This window comes from Cynoglossus semilaevis, chromosome 16 (assembly GCF_000523025.1).
Source record: "Cynoglossus semilaevis isolate Cse_v1.0 chromosome 16, Cse_v1.0, whole genome shotgun sequence".
Classification (NCBI taxonomy): Eukaryota; Metazoa; Chordata; class Actinopteri; order Pleuronectiformes; family Cynoglossidae; genus Cynoglossus; species Cynoglossus semilaevis.
The window spans coordinates 3,256,842-3,271,844 of NC_024322.1; the positions used below are offsets into that span (position 1 = coordinate 3,256,842).

Here is a 15,003-nt window from a genome sequence, read left to right on the forward strand (position 1 = left end):
GGATGGTCACTAGGTAATGCTCAGCAGTGAGAGAAAACAATTTAGTCACTGTGTTCCCTGGATGTATGAGCACTGGACAATCACAGGTCTACGTCCATAATATTCAGCCCTTCTACTAAAGCCTGACACCCAAGAAAATTCAAAAAATTAGGAACTGAGATGTTTGTTGAACTTCATAACAAAATTAAAAAAAAAAAATTCCACTGTTTTGGCTGCTTTTTTTCCACTCACCAACACTGAACTCCAGCACAGGCTCGTCTGGATCCTGACTGTTGCCTGAAGACAGAGAAAATAAAAATGAGTCGGACAAAGCTGTGTTAACAAAAACACACCCTGCTCATTTACCATCAATGAACTGAAGCAGGTTACCATGGCAGCAGTTACTAAGTTACCTGCCAGTGCCAGCCCCATCATCTCAGCTGAGAGATCAAACGTGTTGGCCCGGTACACTGACCACGGCCGATGGCGGGGGCTGCGCTCTTTTCCGGCCATGGTGGCGTCGCGTCAGGGGTCGGGGAGAGAACAGGTTTTAGTTCACAGAGACTGGAGTGCAGGACAGCGTCGGCTGTATCTTTGGCTTCCCTCTGGTTTGGATGAAACGGTCACTTATCTATTGAAGAAAAACATGAGGAAAAAGACTAAACTTTATTCTTACAAAATTAGAAACATGCCCATAATATACAGCCTCAGGGCAGCACACATCCTCAGCATCATATTACCACCTCTTTCTTACAAGGTTAAAGTCATAAATGGCTGCTTGAATGCAGTGTAATCTGGTGTGTAGCTGCTGCTGCTGCTGTTGCTGTTACACTTATTCCTCTGCCCTATGTTAAGCTGCAAATGTACGCAGTGAGAAGTTTCTTTGAGCAATGTGTGACTTTTCACACGCTGAGCAGCAGCTGCAGCAGGAGCAGAAGAACATTTCTGCACATCTCCTGACACTGAGCTCACCAGCTGTGTTTTTCTTCTTTTCAGACAAAAGATAACAGGCGCGTGCAGAGACACAAAGATGGAGTCCGAACGACGTAGCCCCCTGGTGTCAGGTTACAGCTGATGTTCTTGTGAGTGTCGGGCTCAGTTTTAGAAGTGCATTATTTGTCACTTGTGTTTAAAAAAAGAGAGACGATTACAGGTTGTTAGTGGCTCATTGTTCTTGGCGGTGTGATGTCGAGGGTTCAATTCCTGGAGAGGAATTGTTGTAATTTGTTGCGACCATCCAGCTAACCGATCCTCTGCCGTGTTCAGTGTCTCATTGGCCTCATTTGTACTTGGTTTGAATCGGTCAACAATGTCAGCAGTTTGGAGGTGTTTTAACATCAGGGACAAAGACAGGAGCAAAGCTCACAAATCAATAGAGCATAAAGTGAATATGTCCATGTCTCTTCTCAGTAAACAGATGAGGACTTCACTCCCCTTGACTCAAACAGATTTACTGACAACTAGCCATGGTGTCCCTGGTCAGTGCAGACTGGCACAGGAATTGTGGGTAAAATCTGGCAAAAAATAACCCTGTGATCCCAGTTCTTGGTCTGCTGTGTGCTCTAAAGCTTTTTAAAATCGTCAAAGACTGTGAAAGTTGTGTTGAGTTTCAGCAGCGTTAGAAAAAAAGAAGAATGGTTGTCTGTCCTGTCAGACTGACTTAAACCTCTTCCATGGTGTGTGTGTGTACAGTGTGTGTTGGAGCCATCAAGCGGAATAAATGCGACTTCCTGCTCAGCCATGAAAGCACAGAGCTGGTGGATGAAGATAATGTGTGTGTGTGTGTATGTGTGCAGCTGTTTGTGTGATACTGTGACAATGACGATACACAAATACATCTCAGCGTGTGCTGCTGAGGTGCATTCAAGTGTGAGGAGTTCTGCCACGCCGGTCTATTTTTACACGTGAGTCTTGTTTTGTCATCCAGACCACCATCTCCCCATTAACACACACAAACACACTGGTACGTAGAGCGAGAGTGTGATAATCTTTGGCACTTTAATCTCTCTTTCTGCCAGCTCGTCATGTGAGACCGGAGCAGATGATAATTACAGCGCTCATGCTCTGCCTCATTAGGCCGCGAGGCCCAGCCTGTCAGTGAGAACTCGTCTTCTAAAGTGCTGTGATCTCCGCTGCCTGGGGCCACTGTGGGAAACTCTCTGGGAAGCCCACAGTGGACTCACTGCTGCACCACATGAGCCACTGATCATCATCAGAGGATCAGTCGGCTGTGACACACAGGCAGCCAGTCTGACCGACGACGAAAAATGTTTTTTCCATAACAAATCAATCACTATTTAGAATGAGTGACTTTAGATTTGAATAACTGTTTCGAGGACAGTGGGGACGTCCAAAAAGCAGGAGGCTGAATGATAATGGAGTTTAATTTCACAAAGACTCATAAGGTTCATTATTTTGTTCATTATTTTCACACTGACAGCCGCTAGAGGGCACTGGTGGACTTATTCTCCGGAGCAACTTATAGTCCGTAAAACACGGTAATAATGCTGTGGTGTGTATTTCTGCTAAACAAGCATTATGCGTGCCAATAAATTTCCAAATGGGAACTCCCGAGGGATTAATAAAGTGCTATCTATCTATCCATTATCCATCATCATCCATCATCATCCATCATCATCCATCTATCTAATGTACAGTTGAATAAACACTCATATTGTATAAACCAATCATTTAGCCAGTTAACCTGGATTTTGTTTTCAGAATCAACGCTCCTCAAATCAGAGCAGTCACTGTAACAATGTTCTGATTATTTAACGCAACAATAAGCTACAGCATTTGAAAGCAGTTCAGTTTTTTTTTTTTAATCAAGTCGTCTTTTCTTTTGGAGAACTCAGAGATGTGGGCCTCTTTCAGATGACTATTGGCCCCTGACAGCAAACACCCACACTGACGACGGGCCAATGAGCAAGAGGCTGAGTCTGAAAACAGCAGCTGCTGTCCATGGTGACATTTGACTGTGTGTGCGGGAGTGTGTGTATGTTTTGTATTGGTGGGAAAGCATTGTTAGCTAATAATGAGCCATCCAATTGGATGGATGACAATTTTGTTTTTGGGAGACAATTTTTAGTTAACATTTAAATGTTTAGTTATTTGTGAGGTGACATTTTGTTAGCTTGTTTTAGCTATCTTCAGTTCAATTTCAGCCAAGTTTTTGCTAAAGTTTAGTTTTTTCTGAGATAATAATTTGGTCATTTATGGCTAAATATTTCTGTCCTAACATTTATTTAATGTTGTGTTTTCTATGCGACTACCTAGCTTTAAGAACCTCTGGATAAGTTACTCTATGGATTTGCAAAGATTAGCAATAAGTTTCGTTGGACTTTTTAGGCAGAATTCCAATCATAAATATTAAACTGTTTTGCCTAAAGCTTGTACTGAATTCTGGTAGAGACATGAAGGACCCAGTTTATGCAGTGAACACAGCTGTTCCCCCTGCAGATACTGTCATCCCCGGCTGTACTGCAGTGCCTCTCTCTGTGTCAAACATCCTCTTCTTAACCTCCTTTAAACACCTCATTCTGCCCAGTCATCATCCCTGTCTCTCATTGCTCCAGACGTCTCCCCCCCCCCCCCCCCCCTGTAACCCCGCTGCTCTTCTCAGTGTCCGTGTATTGATGAAGTCTCAGTGCAGAGCTGAGCCGTGCCAAACTGCACTCCCCTGAGTAAGACGCACGGCCATTTATTTGATGAGGAATTGGCGTAGTAACCAAGCATCCTCTAAATAGATGCAGCAGCAGCAGGAGGCTAATTCATCAATCACCGTTTGATCACTTGATCCAAATGATCAAAGCAGAACCCTCAGTTTACTGCTGAGTGAAGTACGTGTAAGCACACATCAGAAGGAAGTGACATCATGTGCAAAAACACTGAGAGAAGAGGCCAAAGTAGAGAGGCAGAGGAGGAGGAGAGTGACAAAGATGGCTATATATTACTCATAGACCCAGTTAGGAAATGGACACAGACAAACCGTGGCCTGGAAAGGAGATCAAAATTAGCAGTAAACCAGTGGAAGGCTACTATTATTATTATGTTTTGATTGATAGAAAATAGGTTACTTATCATGTAAGTACTACCATCAGTAAATATTTTTTCTGGAGATTTTTCGTGGCCTCAAACTTTAGTGTCAGATCTTTAACAGTAATACATTTGGACAATGTTGTCATTTTTGATCCTGTTGAGAGGAAACCAAATTAGTCTTTGAATTAGAATTGTCTCCATAATGTTGTATTGGTAGGTGATGGGGCACATGGGACAAAAATGTCAGTTTAAGAACAGGTTAAAATGTGGCCTAGAGCGAGTTTCACAAACTTTTGTCCTGTGGACCCGTATTTTAAAAGTCACAAACCTTCAATAGACATTATTCGTAAACTCCTGAGAAACATGATGCGACACGACCCAAAAAAAAAACTCTTGCGACCCACCTGAGGGTCCCGACCCAGTCTTTGGGAAACAACGCTTAAGAGTGTTATTGTCTGCTCTCTGAGCCCAAAACAATCATATATTTTGTTAGCATAGCAAGCAAGAAACCCAGTCAACAAATATGACAGAAGAGCATGTAAATAAACTAAAAAAAAAGAAGTAATTTCTCTCTTAAGTGTTGGTTGATTATTAAACCTTGCATCAGTCATGCAAGTGTGAAGCACTTAAATGAACAACAGACAACTCCATTCCTACCAGGACTCTGTGGATGTGTATTTCCTGAGAAGACTGCATTTCTTTGAAGGTCGAGAATTTCAGGTCAACTCATGCAAACTGTATTTTTATTTTGAAACAAACCTGTGCTAAAGTATTGTCATGACATCTCAGTGTCTCGAGAATAACAACTAGTCTCAAACGATTGGATTAATAACACAGTACAAATCTAAAACAAATCTAAGCCATAATGGTCTTTAGAGCATCTGAGAAGACGTCACTCTGTATATTTATTTAAATAATACAGAGTGAATATGTTATGTATCTGTTATACATTAGCCTTGTATGAAGCTGGGAGCTGGTCTGTTCAGTCTGTATATGGCTGTAAGTGTAAGAAAGATGACGTGGGATGAAGGCAGAGCACCGGTGTCCTATGGAGATCTATTTCTATCAGTCGTTAAATCATCAACAGCTGAGAGTGGACCGGGATACTGTGGACAATAACAAAAATATTGCGTCATGATATGTGATGATGCTCATTCACTGGCGGCTGATGGTGATGATGCTGCAGCAGGGTGGACACACTGTTCGGAAATGTACCGTAACAAAGATGGTCACAAAAAAAAAAAAAAATCACAACATCCAAACAAACATCAGGAAAAAGCTGGATTTCCAAATAAACACGCCTTATTCTGGTGCTACTGCTGCTCCTTAGCGACATCCTTTACTCAGTGATCTAACGGTCTCGACACTCCCGAGTGGTAATGATTATAATGAGGAAATAAGGAAATACAAATGTGATGTTTCATACCTTTAGGGGACAAAACGATGGTTTCTTCTCATACTGATGCGCATCCTGTTTCCACCCTCGTCGACGTCTGCGGCTCAGACTCGCCCTGACTCCCTGTGATGACACAGACCAACGTAATAATAAAACCTCCTCCTCCTGCTGTTTGTTATTTTGTCCAATAGAGGGCAGTGTTTGTCTTGTTTTGCACGGATAAATTGTACCACATATAAATAGTTGGATAGAATTATTTATGTCCAAGCCTTCTTTTGTTACACTTGAAATAGTTTAGAAATTAAATAGTAAAATAACCAAATGTAGCCATAAAATAGTTACTAAATGTTAAAACACATTTTATTCTATATTAATCTCATTATATCTGGTGAAAACATGCGTCATTTTATTTTGTTTAATCATCGAAGCAGCTTAAATAAAATAAATCATCATAATAATGGCAAAATAATCTCTCTTTTTTTTCTATCGAAATCGTGAATGAAAACTGTCAGTATTAGTGAAGCTCTAATCTGAAACTGAGACCTGGTGTCACCGAAACTACAACAGTAGTAATGGTTCTGTCCTGAGTTTCCAGTGGACGTTGTTGTGTGAGAGTGCCTTCAGTTGAACCACCTCAGGTAACAGCCAATCAGCACAAGTATCAGGCCACGCCCACTTGAGCATAGGAACTAGTAAAGTGCAGGTAAAAACTCAGGTGTGTCGTTGAGACAGTGTGAAGGAGCAGCAGTGTGGAGAAGGTCTTTGAGCGTGGATGTAGAAGATGCCGCTAGATCTCACTGATCAAGCTTTGGTGGAGAATTAATTTTCATTAATAATATTTATTTAATTAGATGGACTGAGCAAATTTCAACGGCCTGGAGTTCTTCATTGACTTTCTCTGTAGGGACTGTGGCAAAATGGATGCAAACACCTTCACGCGTAGGGCAGGACTTTTATTAGTCATTTTCACATTTCTTTGCTTCATTCATGGATCTAGAGGAGAAATTCCTCCACAACCAGCCGGCGGTGTCACCATAGTTCCCCCGGCTAAACCTGATGGAGCTCCTCAGGCATATCCAGACGCCGACACGTCCAATTTACCCGTGTTTACTATGGATTATCCCAGGATACAAATCCCGTTTGAGATCACTCTCTGGGTGCTGCTGGCTTCGTTCGCCAAGATTGGTGAGTCCGTGGACACGTATTCAGAAATTAAAGCATATAAAAGAGCACTTCAGCTAACGCGGTCGAATTTGATTTCAGTAATGTATTTTAAAATGAAAAATGACACTTTTAACTAAACGAACCCTAATTGTATTTCATTGAAAACATTTTGAACTATTTTAATTACTTTTTGAAGGTCATTCATTGAGTACAATTTTTTTCTAGCATGTTCCATGTATTCAGGAAGTTTAGATTTAATTTCACATCAGAGTTTAACAAAAATAGTTTAGAGTGGCACTAAAATAAAGAAATAAAAATAACCTAAGGTTGTTAATGAAATAGCAAAGACGAGCTGTTTTTGAAACTCACTGAACATTATGAATACTTTTTTTCAAAATAGCTTAGAGCTTCAGCTAGCACAAGATTAGCCAAAGGTACAAAAGTAAATGTAGCCAAAAAACGTAGCAAAGATGGCAGTTAAAAGTTAGCCCTGGTGTTTTTTATACTTAAATCTAATTAATAAAATTACCCTGGACATTTAGGGGGAAATGCACTTTACAGTCTGGTTTCCCTGCCATCTTTGCTAACCATTATCTTCGTATCTGGAAATCATCATGGATTTAGTTTTCTTTTTCAGATCTTGGTTTCATAGTAGATGTATTCTTCTTCATCATCTTCATTGTCATTGCCTTCTCTCAGGTTTCCATGTTTATCACAAGATCACCATCTGGGTTCCTGAGTCATGTCTTCTGATCAGCATTGGTCTGATTGTTGGTGCCATCATGCACTCTGTCAAAGAGGAGCCCCCTGCTGCTCTCTCCAGCAACGTCTTCTTTCTGTACATGTTGCCCCCCATCGTCCTGGACTCCGGCTACTTCATGCCCACCAGGCCGTTTTTTGAGAACATCGGCACAGTGAGTAATGAGCATAACATTGAAGCAACTTTCCTCTAGCTCTAAACCATTTCTGCGTGAACTGTCTGTTTTTCTTTATTCTAATTGTCATTTTATTGAGTCCTTGTTTCAGTTTGGTTTTTTGCTAATAATTATTAACTGTTTTTCCTAATTAAGATATGATGTGGTTATTTAAATTTAATATATTTCTAGATTTAACCTAGGTGTTTTTATGCTACTTGTATAGCTAATCTGTCTGACCTTTGCCCTTTCTACCCTTACTTTTGTTGTCTTTCGGCTAATTCTGGGTAAGTTAGCTAACCTTTCTGACCTTTTTCACAAAAAAAATTTAAATAATTTTTCATAGTCAAACCATTAGTTTAGTTTAAATCATAACAATCTATCTTAGCTATTTTGGCTAACTTTTAGCTGACTTTGGCTTCCATTACCAATTTGCTGTTTATGTCTCCAAATTGTGTGCAGTTCTATCAAACTCTTATTATAGCCAAACTACAGACAGTATGTCTGACGTTCTGTGTGTTTGTGTGTGTGTGTGCAGGTGCTGTGGTTAGCAGTGGTGGGCACTTTATGGAACAGCATCGGAATCGGAATGTCCCTCTTTGCCATATGTCAGATCGAGGCATTTGAAGTCCAAGATGTGAACCTGCAGGAGAACCTGCTGTTCGCCTCCATCATCTCGGCCGTGGACCCCGTGGCCGTGCTGACCGTCTTTGAGGACGTGTCCGTGAACGAACAGCTCTATATTGTGGTTTTTGGAGAATGTCTCTTCAACGACGCTGTCACTGTGGTGAGTTGGCTCAGACTGATGCTGCTGCTGTGGTAGGAATGATCGTTGTCACTCTTCTGTAACAGTCAAGCTGCGACTTGTTACGATATGCTGTCAAACTGCCGGTTATGAGAAGGTACAGAACAAGAAGCACATTTGTCGTTTCTTTAATATAAAACCATCCGACTAGAGTTATTCTGTAAGAATAGCATTTTCTGAATATACATTAAATATGTTTATTTAATGCCATTTAATTTTTAGCGTCAGTTTATCATATGTCGATACTGGCTTATCTTTAGCTAAATTTGTTGTTTACTCAAGTACTGTGTTTGTTAGCTCCTTCTGTGCTAATGCTAATGATTGCTTAGCTATTTATGGGCCTTATTATGGATGATATTTTGCAAAGTTTGATATAAATCTGTCCAACTTTCAAAGATCTTTTTTCCACTGTTCAGTTTGAAAATGATATCATAGAATACTTCTAATGATGATGCCCTAACAATCAAACAACATGGCAGAAGTGCACTCAGGTTTTGTAAAATTTACCTACATTTGCATTTCACCAGGACTTTTTTCATTTTGTTTTTGAGCCTTAGCTTCCTAGGCTTGGTCAAACCACTCAAAGAACACAATCAGATAATTAGAGTTGACTATGGAGACCAGTGTAAACCTAGAGCTTTACTCTACCAACCTGTTTTCTGCCTTGAATTTCCACATGAAACAGCAGATTTGCTATTGTGCTATCTGAACCTTTTCTGTCCCAAGAAACTGAAGTCACAGCTTAGGTTTCAGGAGGACGTTCTGTTACAAAAACAAATGGTGCAAAATCCAGGAAAATTATTCAGATGAACAGAAAGTGAGGAAAGGTTTTGACAGACAGCAGCAGTGACCAGAACCCAGGGCTAAGAATCGTTGATGGGGCTGATTCTGTGGATGCTGTCAGACCTGTTTCTTCGGTATCATTTGGTTAAATGGGAGGGGTTTAAAACAGACACACAAATTAGACCGAGGTGAGCTCATGCTCAAATTTCTCCCTCCTCTTTCCCCCCTTTATGATCATGTTTGTGGGGGAAAAAAACAACGCCCAGAGAAGCCACACTAACCTGCTCTGATCTTTGGTGTTGGGACTCCTTTGTTTAGTACACAGTGGTTCAGGAGCTGATGCAGGAGAAGACAAACATTTACCCAGGAGACTGGGAGAGTCCATCACACACACGCACACACACACACAGACCCAAACAGTACAAACACTTTTGTATTTATCCAGAGACATGAATGAGGTGAAAGGTAGACACAGATGTAAACAATATATTAAAAAGTGCCATCACATACTGTAGCTTCACATGAGTCACATGACACATGTCAATACAGCAGACACACCAGATTAAACAGTGCTGTCTTAGCTAACTTTTAGTGAAAAATATTTTACTGTTATTTCTTGCTGTTGTTTTAGGTGTTGTACAACATGTTTAGCTTCGTGGCGGACATGCCAGTTGTGGAGCCGGAGGATGTTTTTCTGGGTGTGGCCAGATTTTTCGTGGTGGGACTCGGGGGCATGATGTTCGGCATCTTGTTTGGCTTCGCAGCTTCATTCACCACGAGGTTTACCTCCAAGGTCCGGGAAATTGAGCCTCTCTTCATCTTCATGTACAGCTATTTGGCCTATTTAGTGGCTGAGCTTTTTGCCATCTCATCCATCATGGCGTGAGTAGACTTTCTTTGAAAATATTTCATGATCTAGAATATTTCAGCCAGAAGTATGTGCTTGGTTTTTCTCCTGCAGCATCGTCAGCTGTGCACTCACCATGAAGTACTACGTGGAGGAAAATGTTTCCCAGCGTTCCTGCACTACCATTCGCCATGTGGTGAAGATGCTGGGCACCATCTCTGAGACACTCATCTTCTTCTTCCTCGGAGTGGTCACTATTACAACAGAACATGAGTGGAACTGGGGCTACATCCTGTTCACGCTGCTGTTTGCCTTCGTATGGAGAGGCCTAGGTAAGCAGAGGGCAGAGGTGTTACTCGATCTAATTATATTTGGATTAGATGACCTGGATGACTGAAACCTACACAGGCATATATTTTACATGATTGTTAATGCAGTTTTGCTAGTTTGCATCATCATCATTCATTAGCATCTTCCATTCAGGTCAGCATCTCTTGATGTTTTTCCAAAAGAACCAGATTAAAACCAACTTTTCTGAAGATTTCTGTTTTCCAGCTGGTACCACTTGGTTCATTCCAGCATTGTTCCTCCCTTGCAGGCATCCTGGTTTTGACACAGATCATTAACCCTTTCCGCACCATACCATTCAACACAAAGGATCAGTTTGGCCTGGCCTACGGTGGCCTGAGAGGTGCCATCTCATTCGCCTTGGCCTTCACTCTCCCCGACACCATTGCTCGCAAGAAGCTCTTTGTCACAGCCACCATCGTTATCATCCTATTCACTGTGTTTCTGCAGGTATGTTGTCTAAACCTCAACTGTTTGGACTGTTTTCTAGAGCATTTTTCCTCCTCTGATTTTTATTTATTTGTTTTGTCCTTCCCTCCTGTCCTCAGGGCATCACTATCCGTCCTCTGATCGAGTTCATCAACGTTCGCAAAACTAACCGTGACCTGCATTCCATTAATGTAGAGGTCCACTGCCGGGTATGACGTTGCTATAAAAATGGCTTTATTTTATGTAGTGTAAAGACAATTTTTGGGGGCAGTTCTTATGGCTTTTTAATTTGATTTTCAGCTCATGGAACACACTATAGCAGGCATCGAGGACCTGTGTGGACAGTGGAGTCACTTCTACTGGAAGGACAAGTAAGGACATTTCCTTGTTCAGAGCTCGGCCCAGGAAATAAGGAATAATCTAAAGAGCAAAACTGGAGGAGCAGTGCCAGCTTCAGTTTCTCTGCTTTATTTCCTCTCTCTGTGGTTTTGTTTGACAAAGCCATTGTTCGGTGTGTGAGAATGTTGGTGACTGGTCAGACGCTGGTGTCGTGTTCAGCTTCCACTGTCAACACAGTTTTTTCCTATTACTGCTACATGACTTAGGTTTTATATGTAGTTGAATAATATTAATGAATCATATGAATTCAATATTTAAAAAGATAATAGATTTTTTTTTTACTAACGCAAAAGACACATTTGATGTGTGTATGGTTTTTTTTTCTGTCTAATGGGCACATTTTAAATAATTTTAACAACAACAACACAGATGTTTCACGGAGGACACTGTCTTTTCTTTTCCTCTTCTTCCCCATCCCACCTTTTTTCCTCTTCTCTTCCTTTTCCCCCCGTCGGCTTTGTTGACACACTCCTCATGTAGATCCTGTGACACTGGTTCTTCAAGTTCCGAGTGTAAATTTCCAAATTCAAACACAGTGTTTATAAGAGAGTCTCACACACACACACACACACACACTCAACTGTACACAATGTTCAATGCTGCACTGATGTAGATCATAGTGTTTTGATCAGGTGATCTGCACCTTTGTTTTTATGACCTTGACTTATTAATACACTTCACACACTGTCATTTTTCACACACTCGCCTTGTCTCTTTTGACCTAAGATTTCCTTCTTCTTTACGACAGGTTTATGAAGTTCAACAATCGAATCCTGCGTAGGATTCTGATCCGTGACAGTCGTGCTGAGTCCAGCATTGTGGCCCTGTACAAGAAGCTGGAGCTGCAGAACGCCATGGAGATCCTGGACACGGTGTCAGGAGACATCAGCGCCGCACCGTCTGTCGTCTCTGTGTAGTATGTAACCTTTCTCATGGCTATACTGTATATTCCATTAATGTGTCTAATAAGAGATGGATATATTGAATTGTGCTGAGATGAATCTTTTTTTTTTTCAGTGAGGACAAGAAATCTCCTTCTCAGCCGAAGAAGAAGTTCATGGCCTCTGACCTGAGGAAGATGCACGACATCCTGTCCAAAAACATGTATAAGATCAGGCAACGGGTAAGAAATGACAAATTGAATAAGGAAAAAAAAATCTCTTTCACTATACTAATATTATTATATTGTATTATAATATATGATATTATTTATATTTTTTGGTAAGACTTTATTGAAGTGTTTTTGCATATGTATGGGTTTTACTTTATTAGGATTCTGTGAAATACACATAATAAAAACACTTAGAAGGGAAAATACAAATATGGCAAAAAATAAAAGCTTTTCAAGTTTAATAATGCTAAAAAAAATAAATAACCCAATGATACCTTCAAAAAAAATACAGCAAAACATTAAAAAGTGAGAAGGTTCAATTCCATATTTTAAAAAAGTAATTAAAAAATAGCAGAATGTAGCCATCAAACTTAAGTGAGTGGAAACAAAAGCTAAATTTAACCAAGAAATGGCTAAAAGGCTAAACAGGTAATTACTAAAGTAGCCAAAAATTGAAACCAGAAATCCCTCAAAGTAAGGAACATGTAGCAAAACACTAACAAGTAGCCGCAGGAATGGAAAGGAACCAAGCGAAGACTACAGCTATCCCAAAAAGTGCTAAATGTTGCTAAACACTGTGAAACAACCACGTTGGCTCCATGTTATTTAACAAAACGTTTCGATGAAGGATTGAAAATGATCTCGAACACTTAACCAAAATAGTGAAATATTCAAGTCAAGTCTGTTTAAAATATAAACTTTTAAAGTTTATATTTTAAACAGACTTGATTGGTGTGTGGCAGTATTTTCTGTCCATTTTCCACGTTAATCCATGGACAGTGAACACAACATAATAGATGATTGATGACACTTCCCTCATTCCACTGTGGTCCTGTCTGTGACGCCTGTCACAGTTTTGCACAGACACAGACTGTAGTTGCTTTGTCGGTGGTTTTCCATCAGTGACATCACTGGAAAAGCTTGTGTGGATAAACAGAGCATGTGCTCCTGTCCACCAAATGTCTGATCTTACATATCTTACATTTTAGTGTCGCCCACCGCACCTCTTTACACACACACACACACACACACACACCCTGCATCACTAGACAGTGGAGGTATTTGCTCTGACATCCTGCTCTTCATTTTTCATGTTTCACTGTGTGCATTAGACGTGTTTGTCACCCCACTGATTCTTTTTATTCTGGGACCACATGTGACTCTAAATGTTGACCTCCAGATTGTGTTGACAACAAGCCAGCACTGAGCAACAATGGCCACCACTTAGTGCCTGAAAAGGGCAGCTATGTTTGTTTTAGGTCCAACTCATGGCTGCGGGACTGATGTATGTTGACAGAGATCGTAACGGCTGCTCGCAACTATGTTTGTTTTAGGGGGGGAGGCACTAATTCTACAGTTTGTAACGGGCGTGGTCGGTTTTGGTCTAGAAACCTGATCTTTGAAGAATGCCGTCTCCTCTCAAGCCTTTACACAGGTTTCTTCACTAGCTTTGTTATGAAGAACAACAAAAAGCTGTGAAGCAGATGAGACTCATTTTTATTCAAATATAAACACGGCCAGTCTGTTTCCATCACATGGTGAAAGAACTTGTCTCGCCAGGAAAGACTAAATGGCTGTTATCACTGTATCACCAACCAGGTGGAATTCTAGTTGCCATTAGACTGCAAAAAAGATGAGATAAAAACTAAAACTTAAATGAGTCCAAGTCACCAGTGGAAGGATTAGGATTAAAACTAACGATTTGTTGGATGTTACCAAATGAAACGCCTACAGTAACCAAGAAGATTCTGCTGATCTGTCTTGTTCCATTATTTCGAACTTTCATGTTAAAACTCTCCAACTTATTTCCATACAAATGATTTATGTCCTAGTTGATGATGTCACCACTGTGTTAGCGTGAGTGATGTAGGTACTGATCTACTGAGTTCTGACTTTGCCATAGAAACGGACATAAGTTGAGGACCCCTGTAGATCTCTGATCCTGATCTAAAAAGCACACATTTTAAGGTCTCCATCTAATGTAAAAGTGATTTCTGTTCTTTTCTTTTTTTCTTGTCTTTGTTTAGACTGTAGCATTTACAGGTAAACATTCGCTGCCAAACGACACCCAGACCAGAGAGATTCTGATCAGACGTCATGCCAGCATCCGTCGCAGCATACGTCCTGGCAGCTTTCAGTCACCAGTGAGAAAATCGCCAAGTCTTAAAGATTGATTAAAACCTCACATGTTACTGTCCATCACTCAGCTCCTTTCTGTTGAATCTATTTTTTTCTCAGCCTGTGCCAAAGTCACACAAATACTTTTCACTTCCTGCTGGACAAGGTTTGGACTCAAAGTTTTTCCCTGCTAAGAGACAGAGCACCGCAGGTAAGCTTTAAAAGCAAATATAAAGCAGTAGTAATTGTAGTAATTAGTAAAAAAGTAAGTAGTAAAAAAAGACAAATGAATTGTCTTACATGTCTGATGATGAAGTGTCGATGATGATTGATGAAATGATGATGATTATTATTGTTGTAATGTATTATGAATAGGATCAGAATGAATAATGATTTAACATAATATACCTATATAATATATACCTATATGTATTGTAATTACTATTTTTGGTCTTCTTAATTTTTACATCTGCCCGTGACTTTTTACCTACAGATGATCATGAGACCATGTCAGAGGTGGCCTACCCATCCAGACACTCTCGATTTACAAAGCCAGGACGTTCCTCCGCCAGAGCCATGGTGCCTCTACACAGGCTGGACACTCTCAAAGAAGCTCCTTCTGTGGATGTACTGAATGAAAGCAGAGGCGAGAGCAGCTCAGCCGGGCGTGGA

General features: G+C 40.6%; 2 protein-coding genes across 8 annotated transcripts in view; one reads left to right on the top strand and one right to left on the bottom strand.

Moving 5' to 3' along the window:
* Positions 1 to 5,880, bottom strand: part of inpp4aa (inositol polyphosphate-4-phosphatase type I Aa) — a 13,421-nt gene extending 7,541 nt beyond the window's left edge. For 6 of the 7 annotated variants that reach the window (XM_008328075.3, XM_008328074.3, XM_008328073.3 and 3 more), the window contains exons 1-3: positions 5,444 to 5,880; positions 393 to 610; positions 232 to 276 (exon numbers count right to left, since the gene is read on the bottom strand). In XM_008328075.3, the coding sequence (XP_008326297.1) occupies positions 232 to 276; positions 393 to 492 (145 nt within the window). In that variant the 5' untranslated portion in view covers positions 493 to 610; positions 5,444 to 5,880. Of the gene's footprint in view, positions 1 to 231; positions 277 to 392; positions 968 to 5,443 lie in introns of those variants that run through there. The other variant, XM_025064050.1, reaches the window with a different exon arrangement.
* A 248-nt stretch (positions 5,881 to 6,128) lies between these two features.
* slc9a2 (solute carrier family 9 member 2) overlaps positions 6,129 to 15,003 on the top strand; it is a 9,418-nt gene continuing 543 nt past the window's right edge. The window contains exons 1-13 of the mRNA XM_008328115.2: positions 6,129 to 6,598; positions 7,277 to 7,491; positions 8,030 to 8,278; positions 9,711 to 9,961; positions 10,041 to 10,258; positions 10,525 to 10,724; positions 10,823 to 10,912; positions 11,004 to 11,074; positions 11,851 to 12,018; positions 12,120 to 12,225; positions 14,241 to 14,357; positions 14,452 to 14,542; positions 14,825 to 14,998. Coding sequence (XP_008326337.1) covers positions 6,331 to 6,598; positions 7,277 to 7,491; positions 8,030 to 8,278; positions 9,711 to 9,961; positions 10,041 to 10,258; positions 10,525 to 10,724; positions 10,823 to 10,912; positions 11,004 to 11,074; positions 11,851 to 12,018; positions 12,120 to 12,225; positions 14,241 to 14,357; positions 14,452 to 14,542; positions 14,825 to 14,998 — 2,218 coding nt within the window. The 5' untranslated portion in view covers positions 6,129 to 6,330. The remainder of the gene's footprint in view (positions 6,599 to 7,276; positions 7,492 to 8,029; positions 8,279 to 9,710; positions 9,962 to 10,040; positions 10,259 to 10,524; positions 10,725 to 10,822; positions 10,913 to 11,003; positions 11,075 to 11,850; positions 12,019 to 12,119; positions 12,226 to 14,240; positions 14,358 to 14,451; positions 14,543 to 14,824; positions 14,999 to 15,003) is intronic.